This window comes from Lygodium microphyllum, chromosome 13 (genome assembly GCF_053477565.2).
Source record: "Lygodium microphyllum isolate KBCC chromosome 13, Lygodium_microphyllum_v1.1.10, whole genome shotgun sequence".
In the NCBI taxonomy this organism is placed as follows: domain Eukaryota; kingdom Viridiplantae; phylum Streptophyta; class Polypodiopsida; order Schizaeales; family Lygodiaceae; genus Lygodium; species Lygodium microphyllum.
The window spans coordinates 15716818-15732811 of record NC_141147.1 but is presented as its reverse complement, the minus strand read 5'-3'; the positions used below and the strand labels follow the sequence as shown (position 1 = coordinate 15732811).

Sequence of the window (15994 nt, the reverse complement as noted above, 5' to 3'; positions counted from 1 at the left end):
ATATCCAATGCATTTGTGCCATACTTCAATATTCGTAACCACACATTTATCTTTAGCACACATAGCAACATTTATAGCAAAAATTTCAAAATCCAAAGTAAACATGCAGCCAACTCTACTTCCTTTTATAACCAACTTACACTTAACTAGCTAATACTCCTAGCTATCAAAAGAACCACTACCACTAGTGAATGAAATAGCTCGACCCATCTCATCTGAGAACTCTAATAATGGCAACATCTCCTACTCTATATATGAAACAACATGGCCACGGCCACATCAAGCTTGCCTCTACCGGTAGTGCTAGTAAAGGCTAGCGTATCATCTGCTACACAAGGAAAGAGAGCTCGATAGAATGTCCGCTAGGTGTACTCCTTTGTCATGGCAACCATGGTACGAACCACACATTAAAAGTGTAGCTCATCCTCTTAAAGAAAATCATTGACAATATCCTCATCAATGCGCCTTTAGATGAAAGCAAGATCAACTGCCTCTCCAATCCACCGTCCGGCTTAGCAATGACCCAGCTATCAACCTCTTTCACCTTTCACCGAAGCACTCCTCCCTCAAGATCCTGACCTTTTAGTGTCTCCAATAAGCGCAAATTCACATTCACATAGACCAACTTCTCTAGTTTGCATATACTTAACCTATAAGAGAGGATTTGACATTTATGTGATTTTAGAAATAATTATCTAGACGACTAAAACACAATGCATTTGAATTTACTAATACACATATTTGAGATTTTTTATAAATTACTTTTTTTCCTTAATATAAATATCTACACATATACTCCAAATATGCTCTACTGAACCACTAATGCACTCTAAGAAGAGCACACGAAGAGCAAAGGACTATACCTTGAATATAATACGACAATTTATTTCCCACCAAGATAGTACAAGGCATCTATCATTTCAATGATTCGCATACTTAGGATGGAGGAGATATAAGACAATACAAATTGGCATATCATACCAATCCTCTCTCTCATTTTATACACAGGTGACATCAACTCTACAAGTTGCATGATAACTCTCATTAGTAGTTTTTATTAGCAATTTCACAAAATAAATGTGAAAATTAACGTTTAGTATTTACCTCTCCAAAACAAAGCACAGCAAGATGACATGGCCTCATAAAGCTCATGCACATAATAATAAAGTAAGCTTATAGTATATCCCTTATAATCAAAGAGCCATAAGATAAAATAGAAAGATACAATGGTTTCTTTAATAACCTTCATCTCATCCCAAAACCCATTACTCAATATATAAGTTGTTATTTTTTATGCTTTGACTATTTAACTCTCATTCCATACATTCCACTCCTCACTATATATACGGGTCAACAAATAATATTTTATTTGTACCATTCTTAATACGTAAATCAAACACAAGACTCAAAACACTTAAAAAGTTGAAACATATGTTTTATGTCAAATTTCAATGTATATATAGCATAATTATAATTTATAATAAAAATTATAAATGATTACTTACCAATAAAGACAAAGAATAAATAGCCAAAACGAGTCTGACTTCACAAGGCCGTAGTGACAAACACTTCTGAATAGAGCCAAAGCCAAGGATTTACGAGTGAAAATTTTGATTATGCAAAAGGCTTTTTCCAACATTGGCTCTACCAGAGAAAATACTAGCATATCCTCCACTATGAGATCAATAGTATGAGACACATGGTGTCCATCCAATAGTAAGATAGTCTCTCTTGATATACACATCCATCTTGATACAATTTAAGCTATTATTTGTTATAACTCGAACCACATATTGTGTCTCAATCTCATCTATGACTCTTATTGTAAAAGTTATCCACTCCCTAATAATGCTTAGACCAAGGGCTGAAGCATCGACCACAGGCAACAATGTACTATCGACACAACATGATACCAAGTTATTAATCATGTGTCGGCATACCTACGAATATTAAAAGTAAATAATTATCATAAGTAACTACTAATTGATAAATATCAAATTTGTGCATTTAAAAATTCAAAATAAAAAATATGTATTATATATATTATATATATTTTTTTAAAACATCAAGTAAATATAATTTTCAACTTACTCTATCACTCCATCCATGAGATACAATGCTATAACCATACAAATAATGACATAACTTTAATCCAGTCAACTCATTTTAAATGCAAGTCTCTTGAGCATCTAAGTAAACGATCCTTGATTGAAGACTCTAATCATATGTCGACATATCTACAAGTATTAAGAGTAAATAATTATCATTAGTAACTACTAATTGATAAATATCAAATTTATATACTTAAAAATTAAAAATAAAAAAGTAACATGTATAATAAATATTATGTGGATTATTTTAAAAAAGACATCAAGTAAATATAATTTTCAACTTGCTTTATCACTCCATCCGTAAAATACAATGCTACAGTCATACTAACACCAACATGACTTTAATCCAGTCAACTCATTTTAAATATAAGTCACTTGAGCATCTAAGTGAACGATCCTTAAAGACTCTGAGCTAACCAAATATAAATCAGTAGCTACCACTATAATTACATCAACCAATGCATTGTACAACTTGATATAAACAAATACTCCAGCAATTTTAAATGCACGGTTGTATTGATAGAAAAATCAATACTCTATTACTTAAGCCTATTTCTTGAATCTTGAAATAAAGCGCACTTGCAACATACTTTCTTTGCCTTCTCTCTCTTTTTTTCTTGATTTGCGTACCAAGCCTTACGAGGGTGTAGTGAGTAGAGATATATCCTCACCAACAAAAGAAGTGTTCTTACCAACAAAAAAAGAACTAATACCATATATACATATTACCTCATGATCTATCTCGATAAAATCTACACACCAACCGCACTATCCGATAGCCATGATACTTATGTACTTATTGGCACATTGAAAGCACTTAGAGCATCCTCCTCATCATTTCACCTCACTCGACTTGAGTTTCCACCTCTACTCATATGATTGCTCTTTGCTTGTTTCCATTTTTTTTTAATGAGATTAGTAGCATTCTTAAGAATAACCGCACCTTGGCTAATTTCACCATATGCCAAGAAAATACCCTCGAATACTCCCCTGCAACAATATCCACCCTTGCTCATAGTCCATGTAAGATGCACTCATCCAGGTGGAATTCTCACGCATGTATCTCCACAAAACTTACAAACTACAATTTTGATTCTAGATATTCCATAGCGATAGACAAACAAGGTATCTTCTCAAATATCTCGAGCAAAATCTTTGTGAGGAACCATGATAATCCCAAGTCCACGGCTCAAGCCTTAAGACGGATGAAAAAGGAGAGAGAAAATGAACAAGCCAAAAAAAAAAGATAAAGGAGAGAAAAGATAAGAGAAATAGTAGATAGAAGTAGAAAGAAATGTAGGAGTAAAAAACGATGAAGGAGAGAGAAAGTGATGGAGAAGAAAACAGCTACACTTCGCATAGCCTAGCGATTTGCGTGAGATAAAACAGAGTAGAGAAACTCACGAGTTTGAACAAAAAGTGTTTTTTAAAAAATTGTTTCAACGTTTTCTATAACCCCAAGATGTTTTGTTATAACATTATAGCTTTTTTCCAATTAAAATTTTGTAGCTCAAAAGTTTTGTTTTGCGACTATATTTTGCAAAATGAAACAAAACATTTCAAGGATTTGAGGATTTCACGTTTCATAGGGACAAAACGCATTTTTTAATGACTACAATTCAAAGTTTTGCACTTCTTTTGTTGATAAGGACACATTAGTTACTAATGACATTTATTTACTCTTAACACTCACAGAGACGCCGACACATGATTAATATATTGATATCATATTGTACTGATACTATATGGTTACGTATAGCGGAAGTTTCAATACTTAGCTTAAGCATTATTCGAGAGTGAATTTACTTCCATATCAAAAGGGCCATTAAAAGAAACTATTCCACTATTATATGAACTCCATATGTCTCATATTTGATTGATCTTATGATAGAGAATGTGATAGCACTTCCTTGGATAGAGTCAATCTTGAAAAAAACCTTGTGCATAATCAATTTCTTCAATCTCACAAATCATTGGCTTTGGCTCTATTCAAAAGTGTTAGTCACTATGATATTGTAAAGTCAATAAAAATACGTTTGGACTACTTTTTTGTACCTCATCAGTAAGTAATCTTTTATGATTTTCATTATAAGTTATAATTATGTTACATACACATTGAAAATTCATATAAAACAAATGTTTCAACTTTCCAAGTGTTGTCTTATGTTTCAATTTATTTGTTTAAGATGGCACAAACAAATAATTCTCTTCATCGACTCGTATATAGTCAAGAGTGAAATGCATGAAGTGTAAGTTAAATAATCAAAGCATGAAAAATAACAACTTATATTTTGCGCAATGGGCTTTAGAATGAGATAAAAGCTAAAAAAGAAACATTGTACCCCTCTATTTTATCATGAGATATACACGAGCTTTGTAAGGCCATGTCATCTTGTTGTGTTTTGTCCTAGAGAGATAAATACTACACGTTAACTTATATATTTATTTTATAAAATTTCTAATAAAAACTACTGATAAAATTTATCATGCAACTTTATAGAGTTAATATTATTCATGTATAAAATGAGAGATGAAATTTGTGTTATAAATAAAACTCCATTGTTTCATACTTCCTTTATCCTAAAGATAAGAATCATTGGAGTGATAAAAAGTTTATATCAAGACGAACTCAATACCTTGATTGAGTTTTTAAGTTGGAGAAAAGATATCAATAAGCTCTCTCTCTAGCTTATGATTTATAATTTATTATTGTGTAACTTTGATCATTGATCAATGCCTAATGGTGATTGTCAATATATACTATATTATATATAAACTAATTTTTTATTACTATTGAAATATAAATAAGATTACATAATATGATTCTTTTCATGCATGCTTGTCTCTTTGTGTGCTCTTCCTAGAGTATGCCAGTGATACAATAGAGCAAATTTAGAGCATATATATAGATATTCATACTAAGAAATGAAATAGATCATTTTTTTTCAATCTCATATATGTATATTGATAAATTCAAATCCATTGTGTTTCAGCCATGTAAATATTTATTTCTAAAATCTCACAAATGGCAAACCCTCTCTTACAAGTTAAGCACAAACCAACTAGAGAATATCTATATAAATGTTAATTTGTGCTTATTAAAGAAGCTACGAGACCAAGATCTAGAAAAAGAAAGAGTGTTTTAATAGAAGGTGAAAGAGATTGATACCAAGGTCATTGCCAAGGCTTATAATGAGGAGAAACAATTAATCTTGCTTTTATCCAAAGATATATTGATAAGGATATTCTTTATGATTTTCTTCGAGAAAATAAGCTACACTTTTAACATATAATCCATGCCCAAACACATGCCATGGCTGCCATGACAAAGAAGTCACATCTATAGAACATTCAACAAAGCTCTTATCCTTGTGGAGCACATGATACACAAGCCTCCACTAGCATTGCCCATAGAGACAAGGAAGCTCCTAGACGTCGTGACAGTGATAAGATAAGTTAAGCTACTTTATTCACTAACAACAATAACAATAACACTGATTCTTTTAATAGTCAGAAGTAGTAGCTAATTACTACATACATGATACTTATGACTTTATAATTGATATATTTTATAATTAGTTACTAGATTTTTGCTATAGTTTGTACTAGGATTCAACCAAGAGCTTTAACTCTTTAGTCTTAACTCTTTAGAAGTCGTGATAGTGATAAGATGAGTTAAGCTGCTTCACTCACTAACAGCAGTAATAATAACACTGGTTCTTTTAATAGTCAGAAGTAGTAGCTAATTACTACATACATGATACTTATGACTTTATAATGATATATTTTATAATTAGTTACTTGATTTTTGTTGTAGTTTGTACTAGGATTCAACCATGAGCTTTAACTCTTTAGTCTTAACTCTTGAGTTTTTTCTCATATGTTCTATATTTAAAATTTATGTTATGTTCTACTAACTATCATCTATGCCAAAATATAATGAGTTCTTAATATTAGTTTAATATTTTAACTTTATTTTAAAGTTTATACTATGTTAAATGGATTGTACATATGTATATATAAATTATAATGATTTATTTTCAAAGGATATATTGTTTGTAATTTGTGAATCATGAATGTTAATCTTTAAATAAGTATAATCTAAAATCTTGATAAAAGTTGAAATGAATATTCATATTCTAGCCTTTGAGCTTTTAACTCTAGAGTCTAGGATATATAACTTAAGTTATAAGTACTAATAGTTTCTCTATATAATTTTATTATTATTATTATTATTATTATTATTATTATTCAAAACCTTAAAACCTCAAGATGGCCAACCAAACGAAACATAAAACAAAATCTTGAAATAAGAAACAAAATGAAACGTTCTTTATAACTAAGCTTTGAAAGTGTAAACGAAGCTTTCTAATAAGAGGTATGACAAGCTTTGCATGGCCCTTACATGCCACACCAATCTCTTCCATCGCTTCCATCTCATTTTCTCTAATGCTTAGACGATGTCTATAGAGATAAAGTTAACTCTTGCTCCATTGTGAAAGAAAATCAATGTATTCTGATCTTTGATTTTTCTCCATGCTCTACAAAGGTCAATAACATCTTCATGGGCTTATCACTAACTATATTAAGTAACAAACTAGCTGATCTTTTGAATCTCTAACCCTTTGCATCCTCTTTATTTTAACATTTTATACTTGCTATATATTTATAAAACTAATCTTCCTCCTCGAATAAGATAGTAATGACTTCATTAATTAACAGTTGCAATAAGAATAAAATTCACATAAACTAAAAATACACACGAAAATTCTCTTATCTCCTTTTCTAATCCAAGTGTCTCTTGCTATCAAAGTTAACCAACAAGTCTCCAAACCAATTTGCCCCTTGATTTGCTTGGGAATTGGCTTCACATATCTTTGAAAGACAAATTAAGCCCCTAATCTGATATGGATTGCCTGCCTCTTACTCTTCAATGCTGCTTCACTTTTGACATGGTATCAAATTTTAGGTTCTATGCTCTTCATATGTTTTCTTTGCTGATTTTAGGATTATTTTGACCATTACTGATTAGGCGACTATTGTTCCAACCAAGCGACTTGTCTTTCCTGCATTTTTGTTAGCGTCGACATCCGTACAACCTACATCAGCCCCTCTCATGCCTGCCTACGTGTCAATTCTAGCTTGTGTTTTGCTCTCTCCATCTCCTCCTGACTGGGAGACTGCATTATTAGGCTGATCTTGCTATTTCAGGCAGTTTCTAGCTTATTTTTTTGCCTTTTCGCAACAAACTTCTAGTTTTGGTTAGATATTGGTGAATACTGTATGTGAACTCTTATTTTCTGCAATCTATGCTTGTGGTTTGGCTGTGTTCCCTCTCCAAATCCCTTCTTTTCTCTACTTCTCTTCTAAATTCTCTCCAAATGGCTCATCTGTGCACATCCACTGATGATAAGTTCCATGGAGATTCTAGTGAGGCTCTTGCAGCTTCAAAGAGGGATTCGAAGAAGTCGTCGAAGACCCAATGTTACCACTATGGAAAGAAAGGTCATTTATGAAAGGACATGCAAAGAGTAAGCAACTTCCAAGAAGAAGAAAAAGAAGACAATAAGAGATGTGGACTCCTCTGCCAAGTCATCATTAGCTCCCAACTCGAACTCTGATCCTCCAACCAAGGAGCAATCCAAGGTGTGAAAAGGATCAGCTTCTTTGAATCGTGAGAAGGGCTTGATGGCCCCTTCCTCAACTACTTTCTAGTGGTGGTGACGACGGCATACCTCAAGACTCTCCAGTCCTAGAGAGGGAGTGTAAGAGGGTGGTGAGATAGGACAATCGTACCCCATCTATACATCTACACAGATGCATAGGATCCAAAGAGGAACTTCCCTGACATATTGATTGAAGTCTGGCAAGTTTAAATCCTGAAGCTAGGATTAGCATCTAAGTTCATGATGGGCTATTTATTTGACAAAGAGGATGGTCATGTATGCTACTGAAAGACATTGGAACAAACACAGAGTTATATTATGATCTTCTCTATTTTCAGGAGCTCATATGATCGACCTTGACATCAGGTTCTCTTCGAGGCATCTTGATGGTGGCTTAATCACCCACTGTTTGGGTACCCATGGTTCTACTTGGTGGTTCTATATTGAATGGTTTATAATTCATTCTCATTGTACCATTGTATTAAATCAGATCACCAATGATCTGAGAAAGCGTGTTAACAGATATGTCAATTCATGTGTGTGTCGGTGCATGCAAAGCCTAGACACATTTTTTAGGATATTTTAAGCATTATATGATCTTCATTTTGGTCATATTTAGATTTTATTGCTAGCCAACCTGATCATATTGAGGATATATTTTTGTCCTATATATTCAAGCTCCTTCTCCTCACTCAATCACTCATCTGACATCACACATGTGGAGACTCCATGGAGAGAGGAGCCAATGTCGATGCCTACACAGCCAGTGACTCACTATTATATGCGACTTTCTTGTGTTGGATATATGGATTTCATTTCCCGAGCATACATCTGAGTTCTCATCTGTAATGTGTTCTTCAGTGTTTTTTCTTTCTCTTTCTCTTTTGTCTTGTGTTTCAACAATTTATTACAACATATGTTTAAGCTCCCATTGTTACTCCACTACTAATATTTCCCACTTGCATGGGCAAGTTTTGCCAAGTAGCAACCTTCTAATCCCAGTTTTTAGCATTATTTAGCTTATTAAATTAATTAAATATTAATTTTAAATTTTAATTTAAAAATCATTCTAGTGCTCAAAATTTTATTTTCATCGACCAATTTGTCTTCTAAGTATCCATGAGTAATTATTAGCCCTTAGACCGATATTAACTAATTAATTAATGCCTAGTCTCTAATGTCACCACTGACAGTAATGGCCAATAAATTAGTCTAGGCCAAAATTTGGCACCACATACCACCTTGTACTTATTAAACATAACTTATTACAACTTTTTCTTTTGGTATCAATTGATATTTCAAGATCTTGTGTCCCACATTGTCAAATAATTAACTTGCACCTCACATGTGCAAGTCAGGTTTGCACATTTAATTAACTTTTAATCAAATACCAAGCAAAGCACCAAAATTTCATGTCCTTATGACAATTTGAACAACTTCTTGTGCCAAATACCACTCCTACTCACAAACAAAGCATTTATTTGAAACCATTAATCCCTTACACTAGGGGCAAAGCTTTTCCATATCCTTCCTCGTTATTATGTTTTGGATTTCTAACCCTTTGCATCTTCTTTATCTCAACCTTTTCTCCTTGTTGTCTGTTTGGACATTTCCTTGCCAAATGCCTCTCCTACTCGCAAATAAAGCATCTATTTGCAACCATTAATTGCTTACACTAGGAGCAAAGCTTTTCCATATCCTTTCTTGTTGTTTTTATCTCTCGTCAAGCCTATTTAGAAACCTACCCTTCTTGCAAATCTTGAAATTCTACTTGAGTGACTTTTTTTCATTACCCTTGACTAGAGGATGACTTCCTCTTCTAGCCCTTACTGCCCTTCCTTGAAGAGTTCAAAATTTAAGCAAATTGAGAAGCCTTTGCCGATTGAGCACAAATATATGCTATTGTCCTCAATCAATCTTTGAACTAATCATCATATTTTTCATTTTTTTGTTGATCATCCACATCTAAAGGCCTTGAAGGACCCACATTTTGATCTACACCTACATTTATAGCTTGTTACCCATGCATAATGCCTTATCCAAGATCAAGCATTGCATTTTCAAACTAAGAGACATCATCACTACTTGATCCCATCTCATGATATAAAGACTCCCTTGCTATAATACTTAACTGAATACAATCTCAATACTAGAGTAACACTTCCAACTTCCAATCAAGTGCCACAAGCCCACCAATTCAAGGGAGTTGATGGTGTCACAACAAAAAAAACCATGAATCGAACCTCTCTCTAGGAAAAGGCTAGTAATGACTTGATTAAGCACTAATTACAACAAGCATAAAATTTAGATAAATTGAAAATGCAAATGTTACCACTTAATCTTGGATATTCGACACCTGATTAGCCCCAAAACCTAGTGCCCCTTACGCTATTTCTTTATCATGCATTGCAATTGGAAGAAGTGCATTAAGATTATTCCAATCTCCTTCACTTTCCAATGCCTCTTGTGCTGTCATAAATGACCAAAAAGCCTTTTTATCAATTTGTCCCTTGAGTCGCACGAAGATTGACCTTCAATTGGCCCCTGGCTAATCAAAACTTGGCCCCAAATCAATTTGGAGTGGCCTAGCGTCTTGGAAACACTAAAATTACACAATTTTCAACAATTGTTCCAAGTGCCATGGCTTCAAACTTTGAGCAAAAGATCCGAGGTGGTTGCTAAATCCTAATTAGTATTATAAATTATGATTTATAACAATAAATACTCCTACTATCCACTAAATATGACTAATCTTTGTTGCAAATAGTAGAGATTTGCTAAGGTAACATCAGAGATAGCTAAAGGTTAAAAGAGAATGCCGAGGATATAGAAAGTTCAAACTTTTGTCCCCAGAGAGTGACTGAGGTAATAGTCAACATCCCCCCAATTCAACCAAAATGCAATCGTCTGCTACCCATAGGCCTCAATCTACTCTCGCCTACCTACTTTTGGCCTCCATGAGCTATTGCTTTCTATCGTGGTTGCGATGGTTGCTCAATTTCACCTCCTAATTTCTAGCAATGACTAGTATAGTCTCTCCTCCTATGGGTTGACCTTCAAAATGACTCTCTCTCCTCTCCCACCTCCAATCAACCGCCTCTCACTTATATGGGCAAGTTTTGTCACTTGGCAGGTTTTCGAATGGATTTTCCAACCATTTTTTATCTTTCGATTAATCTTTAAATTTAACAATTCTAAAAATTGATTTTAACCCTTGTCCCTATCTTGAAAATTAACCACCTCTCACTTACATGGGCAAGTTTTATCGCTTGGCAAGTTTCCAAGTGGATTTTCAAACCATTTTCAACCATTTAATTAATTTTCAAAATTAACCTTTTTGAAAATTAATTTCAACCCTTATCCCTTCCTAGAAAATTAGTTGTGTCCATCCACAATTGAATTGACTAGGACATTTTGACCCCCAAGTGGACATATGCATTAATTTACCCCTGAACTAGTATTGATTAATTAATTAGTATCTAAATTCTAGCGTCACTATTGACACTTATTGGTCAAATAAATACCCCAGACACAAACTAAAGCCAAGGACTATCGAGAAAAACGGCGTACCAGAGAGACAATAGGGTTTGCAGGGTGAAACACAGAGTGTGTACAGCAAACAATGAGAAAGAAAAGAAACTCAAAAGAACACAATGATGATATCAGATGCATTGAATCATGCTATAAGGAGAAAAGTTGATACAGTGGAGCCGAAGCTGAAAAGATAATTACATTGTCCTGTCTGAATCAAGCGACAGCATATGTAGGGAATCTGCACAGTGAAGGGAGCAAAACGCAATCCTACGCAATAGGAATATCAAAGATGTATACTGAAGGTGAAGGCCAGCTATCGAGGGAGAGAAGTGTAGTCCTCTGATGCCGTCTGAGTGGAGACGAGTGATCACCAGCTATCGAGGGAGTACAGCGCAATCCTCTGAGGCCAATAGAAGAGCCTGGACTGCAAAACGCAAATGCCAAATAATAGAAGTGGGGGCTAGGATACCAAATGCAGACTCCAGCAGCCTCAAATGATGACGCCAACTATAGAGGAGGTCGCCAATCAAAGCAGAAGCCACCAAAATGATCAAACGCAATGTGCAAAGCTTTGCGAAAGATTGACGTCAACTATGGATGATGACACCAGATGGTTGGAGACCCAAAACGCATGTTGTAGGGCTTGCTGGGAAGACACCAACTGTGGTGAAGTAACGCCTAACTAGGAGAAGGCCTTGGTGAAGTAACGCCTAACTGGGAGAAGGCCTCCAAAAGCTAAAACGCAAGCAAGGAGTGCCCAAATGATGGAGGAAAACTGACGCCAACTGATAAGGATGGTCACCAAGGTGTGTGAGCTATCACCAAGATGTGTGGATAACGCCAGCAGATGATGAGGAAGAAGCCACCAACCACGAACCTTGATGTCCTCCTACAAGGGGTGTGGGGACAATGGAGAGTATGGAGAGAGAGAGTGAAGGGGTGTTTGATGAGACAGAAGGAGAGTGAAAAATGAACAGTGAGTGTTGAATGTGTTAAGAGGTGGCCTATAAATAGGCATGCACAATCTAGAGTGGCACACCCATGATGTGGGCGCCCACTAATAAAGTGCCCAGAATAAGGGCGCCAGCCCTTTTTGGGGCTGCTAATGCGAAACCCTAATTGAAGGAGATGAACTGAAGAAATGTTTTCTCAACAAGCACTACCTAGTACCTATCCACTATAACTTATTACAACTTTTGCCTTTCACACCCACTAATGGCCCTATCATTGTAGCACAACTAACTTACACATGACATACATTTGCACATTTAATTAACAACCTAATCAATGCTAAGCAAAGCATCAAAATTTCATATCCTTGTGACAAATAATGTAAAAATGGATATATTGAAGATTGCTATCAATCTAACTCAATGCATCTGTTTGACAAATATACATAAGCCATATCCAAAACTCGTGGATATCGTATATCATCCTATCATGCCTACTCAACAATTGATGGTAGATTATGAAATTCCCACAATTCAAGTTGAGTATATGGGAAAGTTTAATGAAGTTCTTTGGACAGTGGATCCTCAATTAATATTCTTCCGGAAGTAGTTTATCCATCTAGTACATGTTCAAAGTTAGCTCCAACTCCATTTCAGGCGAAGATGGCAAATCAGCAAATATTAAAACCATTAGGTATCCTAAAGCATCAGTTAATCAAGGTTTCTGGTCTAAAATTCAAGGTGAGTTTTGTAGTTTTGTGCAGGGATGATTTTGAATATTCTTATCAAATGTTGCTTGGAAGACCTTCATTTAAGTTGACCACATGGTAGAATTAAGTTGTTCCTAAGACAAAAAACAAAAATCTCAACCTACAAAGGGATGTACACAAAAATGGTGTACATTGACAATGTTGAGCTGGCAAAAACAAGAGCCCACTTAAAATGGAACATAACAAAAACTGTTAGACTAATGGCTAGAACAGAAAGGTAAAAAACATTGGAACTTAAATGCTGTTCAGGCTATAGCAACTTGTGCTGAGGCCAAAACTCGGAAAGCTTGTATACCATGCTTTTTATGTAAGGATAGCCTTATGGCTACAAAGTGGAGATGCCTTCGTTGCCATGATTCATCTCTTCCAGTTTCAGTGTATGGCAGCACTTCCATTAGTACAATGTCTTTTTCCATTTAACAGCCATATTCTCTGCCCCAGTCAGTAGGCAAACCAATCTCCAAATACCTCTTCATAGCATCACATGGATGGCCATCTGCTTCAACTTTATGCAACATCCTAAAGCTAGAGAGTTGAACATTGGTAGAGTGAGGCAGCTGGCTGCCCCAAAGCAGATCAATGTACAAACTACCCTTGACCTTGGCATTGCTAATAAGGAGCAAATGGAAATCATGCCAAGCTGGTGCTTTGATTTGGCTAATTCACATCATTCTGGGGATCTCACTTTCCATCTCTTCATATCTGACTTAGCCTTGCAGTTTCTTGCACAGGTAGCACAAGACACACTGATACGACGCATTTATGCTTAACAAATTTCAATAAACGGGATGCAGTCATTAGTTCCTGAATAATTAACGAACCTGGACCAAGGGAGATATGATGTGAGGCGGTCAGAGACGAACCATAACAATGCTCTTGCAAAGGTGATCGATGGACGCAGCACCCAGCAAGTCACGTCGCTCCTCGAAGGACCTGCTGTAGTAATCATGCGGCACCTTCTGGAACCGAAAGGAAACCACTCCTGCCCGCCTTAACAGAAGACCTAACTTCTCTTCCATGCTGGGAAGTACATTCTGGTTTTCTTTCGCTTCTGTGTCAGGGGCAAAGGTGTCCGTTGCTGCTCCGTTAGAAGAGGACAGATGATGAGAGCAGCTCTCCAGGCGTGCAATCCTTTCCAAGATGCGAAGTTGACGGGATTCGAGCTCCTGCCCCATTTGGGTCCCTAAGCTGGTTGCATGTCTGGACTTCTGTACCGTCGATCTAATTTAGCTGGACTGGCCGGCAACAGTAAAAAGGAAGGAACCTTCCACCCTCCCCTCCCTTCTCCCGCCGGCCCAACGACCTAATAAAGGGAGAGAGCTGGTTTAAGCTCGCTAACTGTATGCGTGTGTGTGTGTGTGTGTGTGTGTGTGTGTCCCAGAGGGAACCAATGAACCATCCTTTAGGCCCAAGGGGGGGGTTTCAAACCCCTCCCCCCCATAAAATTTCTTTTTTGCTAACAAAATTTTTCCCTTACAGAGTTTTCAATTTCCCTTCCCCCCAAAATATTTAAAAAATAAATAAAATTTTCCAGTCAACCCAAAAGAGTACCCTTCTGCCTTTTGCGTGCCTTCTCTATTGTTTAGGATCAGCTGCAAACCACATGATCCCTATGCCTCCTTTGTAGACCCAAAACGATGCAATCATTCCGCGATTGTTAGCCATGCCATGCACTGTGTGTGAAAATCCAGTAAGTTTTTGTTTCAATAGGCCTCATGCACTATTGTGTGGAATGTGAACCCAAATTTGCAATGGTGTTGTGCATGAGATGGATATCACTAGCCAAGAATAGTTATGCCCCCTACACTGTTATGGGCACAATAGGCTGTCACATGAAATGCTAAAATTACAATGAACACCCAATACATTATTGCTGTGCGGAATGTGAGTAGTAGTTGGATATCAGTGGCATATTTCAGTTCGTCCGCCCCATGCTCTGCGTTGACTGGGGACCTATGACCCATAGTGAATGTTAGATTGCATTTTATGTCTTCTTCTATGTGCATTTGTTGGATGTCATTATTCTTGCAAAATGAATCGTGCTGTGAATTTGCATGTTACATTGCTTGGCTATGCAAAATCATTTCTTGAAATACAAAAGGTTATACTATTATGTGAATGGCAAGCATGCATTTACATGTAGCGTCATACATGCCAATGTGTTCAATAAACAGATGATATGGAGTATGCATTCCCAATGCCCTAATTTGTGAAACATACTATGAGGGTGCTAATATCTTATAGTTGATCTCACATTTGAAAATGATTTTCACAGCATTGAACTAAGGGAACAATGTCATTACACTTCTATGCTCCTAGAAAAAAAAAATGGCACTGTGAGTATTGTTTGAACAAAACCATTGCTATGTTGATCAATTGACAACAATGCAAACTCTCATAAAGTCATGTAAAATGTAGCACTTTCAAACTCATCGTGCTTAATGCCAAGCAATTGAACTAAATTATGCAATTTTCTCTTCAACCACATGCTTTTGAGTACGTTGCCATTTGTCCTTTGTTGTTCAAATGTGCATCACAATCTTGCATTTCAATGATGGAAAACTTTGCTGGTTAATTGAAATATACCAAATCAATATACCATGGCACCATGTGAAATTTGTAACAATCACGGATGTTTTGTCTTCAACTACACATTTGCATCGAAAACAAACATCCAAATGAACTAGACCCTACCATGAAATGCCTCTACAAGGTCTAACATAAAGGTACCCTATGCCTCCCCCCCCCCCCCCAAAAAAAAAAAAAACAAGGCACCATGTAAAATTACTGTGAATCTAAGACATGAAATGCTTTTGTTGCTCATTTGTATCTAGAATAAACATGTACATGAAATGATGCACTTTTTTATGTGATTAATTTACTATTTGAATGCTACCATCATGCTTGCATTTTATATAAGAAAGATATTAGATGCAATGAACCCTAAAAAATGGTTTACTATG

At 35.7% G+C, this 15994-nt stretch overlaps 1 protein-coding gene across 1 annotated transcript in view; it reads right to left on the bottom strand.

Moving 5' to 3' along the window:
* The window catches only part of LOC148026369 (YbaK/aminoacyl-tRNA synthetase-associated domain-containing protein), a 49921-nt gene extending 35540 nt beyond the window's left edge, over nucleotides 1–14381 (bottom strand). The window contains exon 1 of the mRNA XM_087690802.1: nucleotides 13895–14381. Coding sequence (XP_087546928.1) covers nucleotides 13895–14206 — 312 coding nt within the window. The 5' untranslated portion in view covers nucleotides 14207–14381. The remainder of the gene's footprint in view (nucleotides 1–13894) is intronic.
* Nucleotides 14382–15994: the final 1613 nt, after the last annotated feature.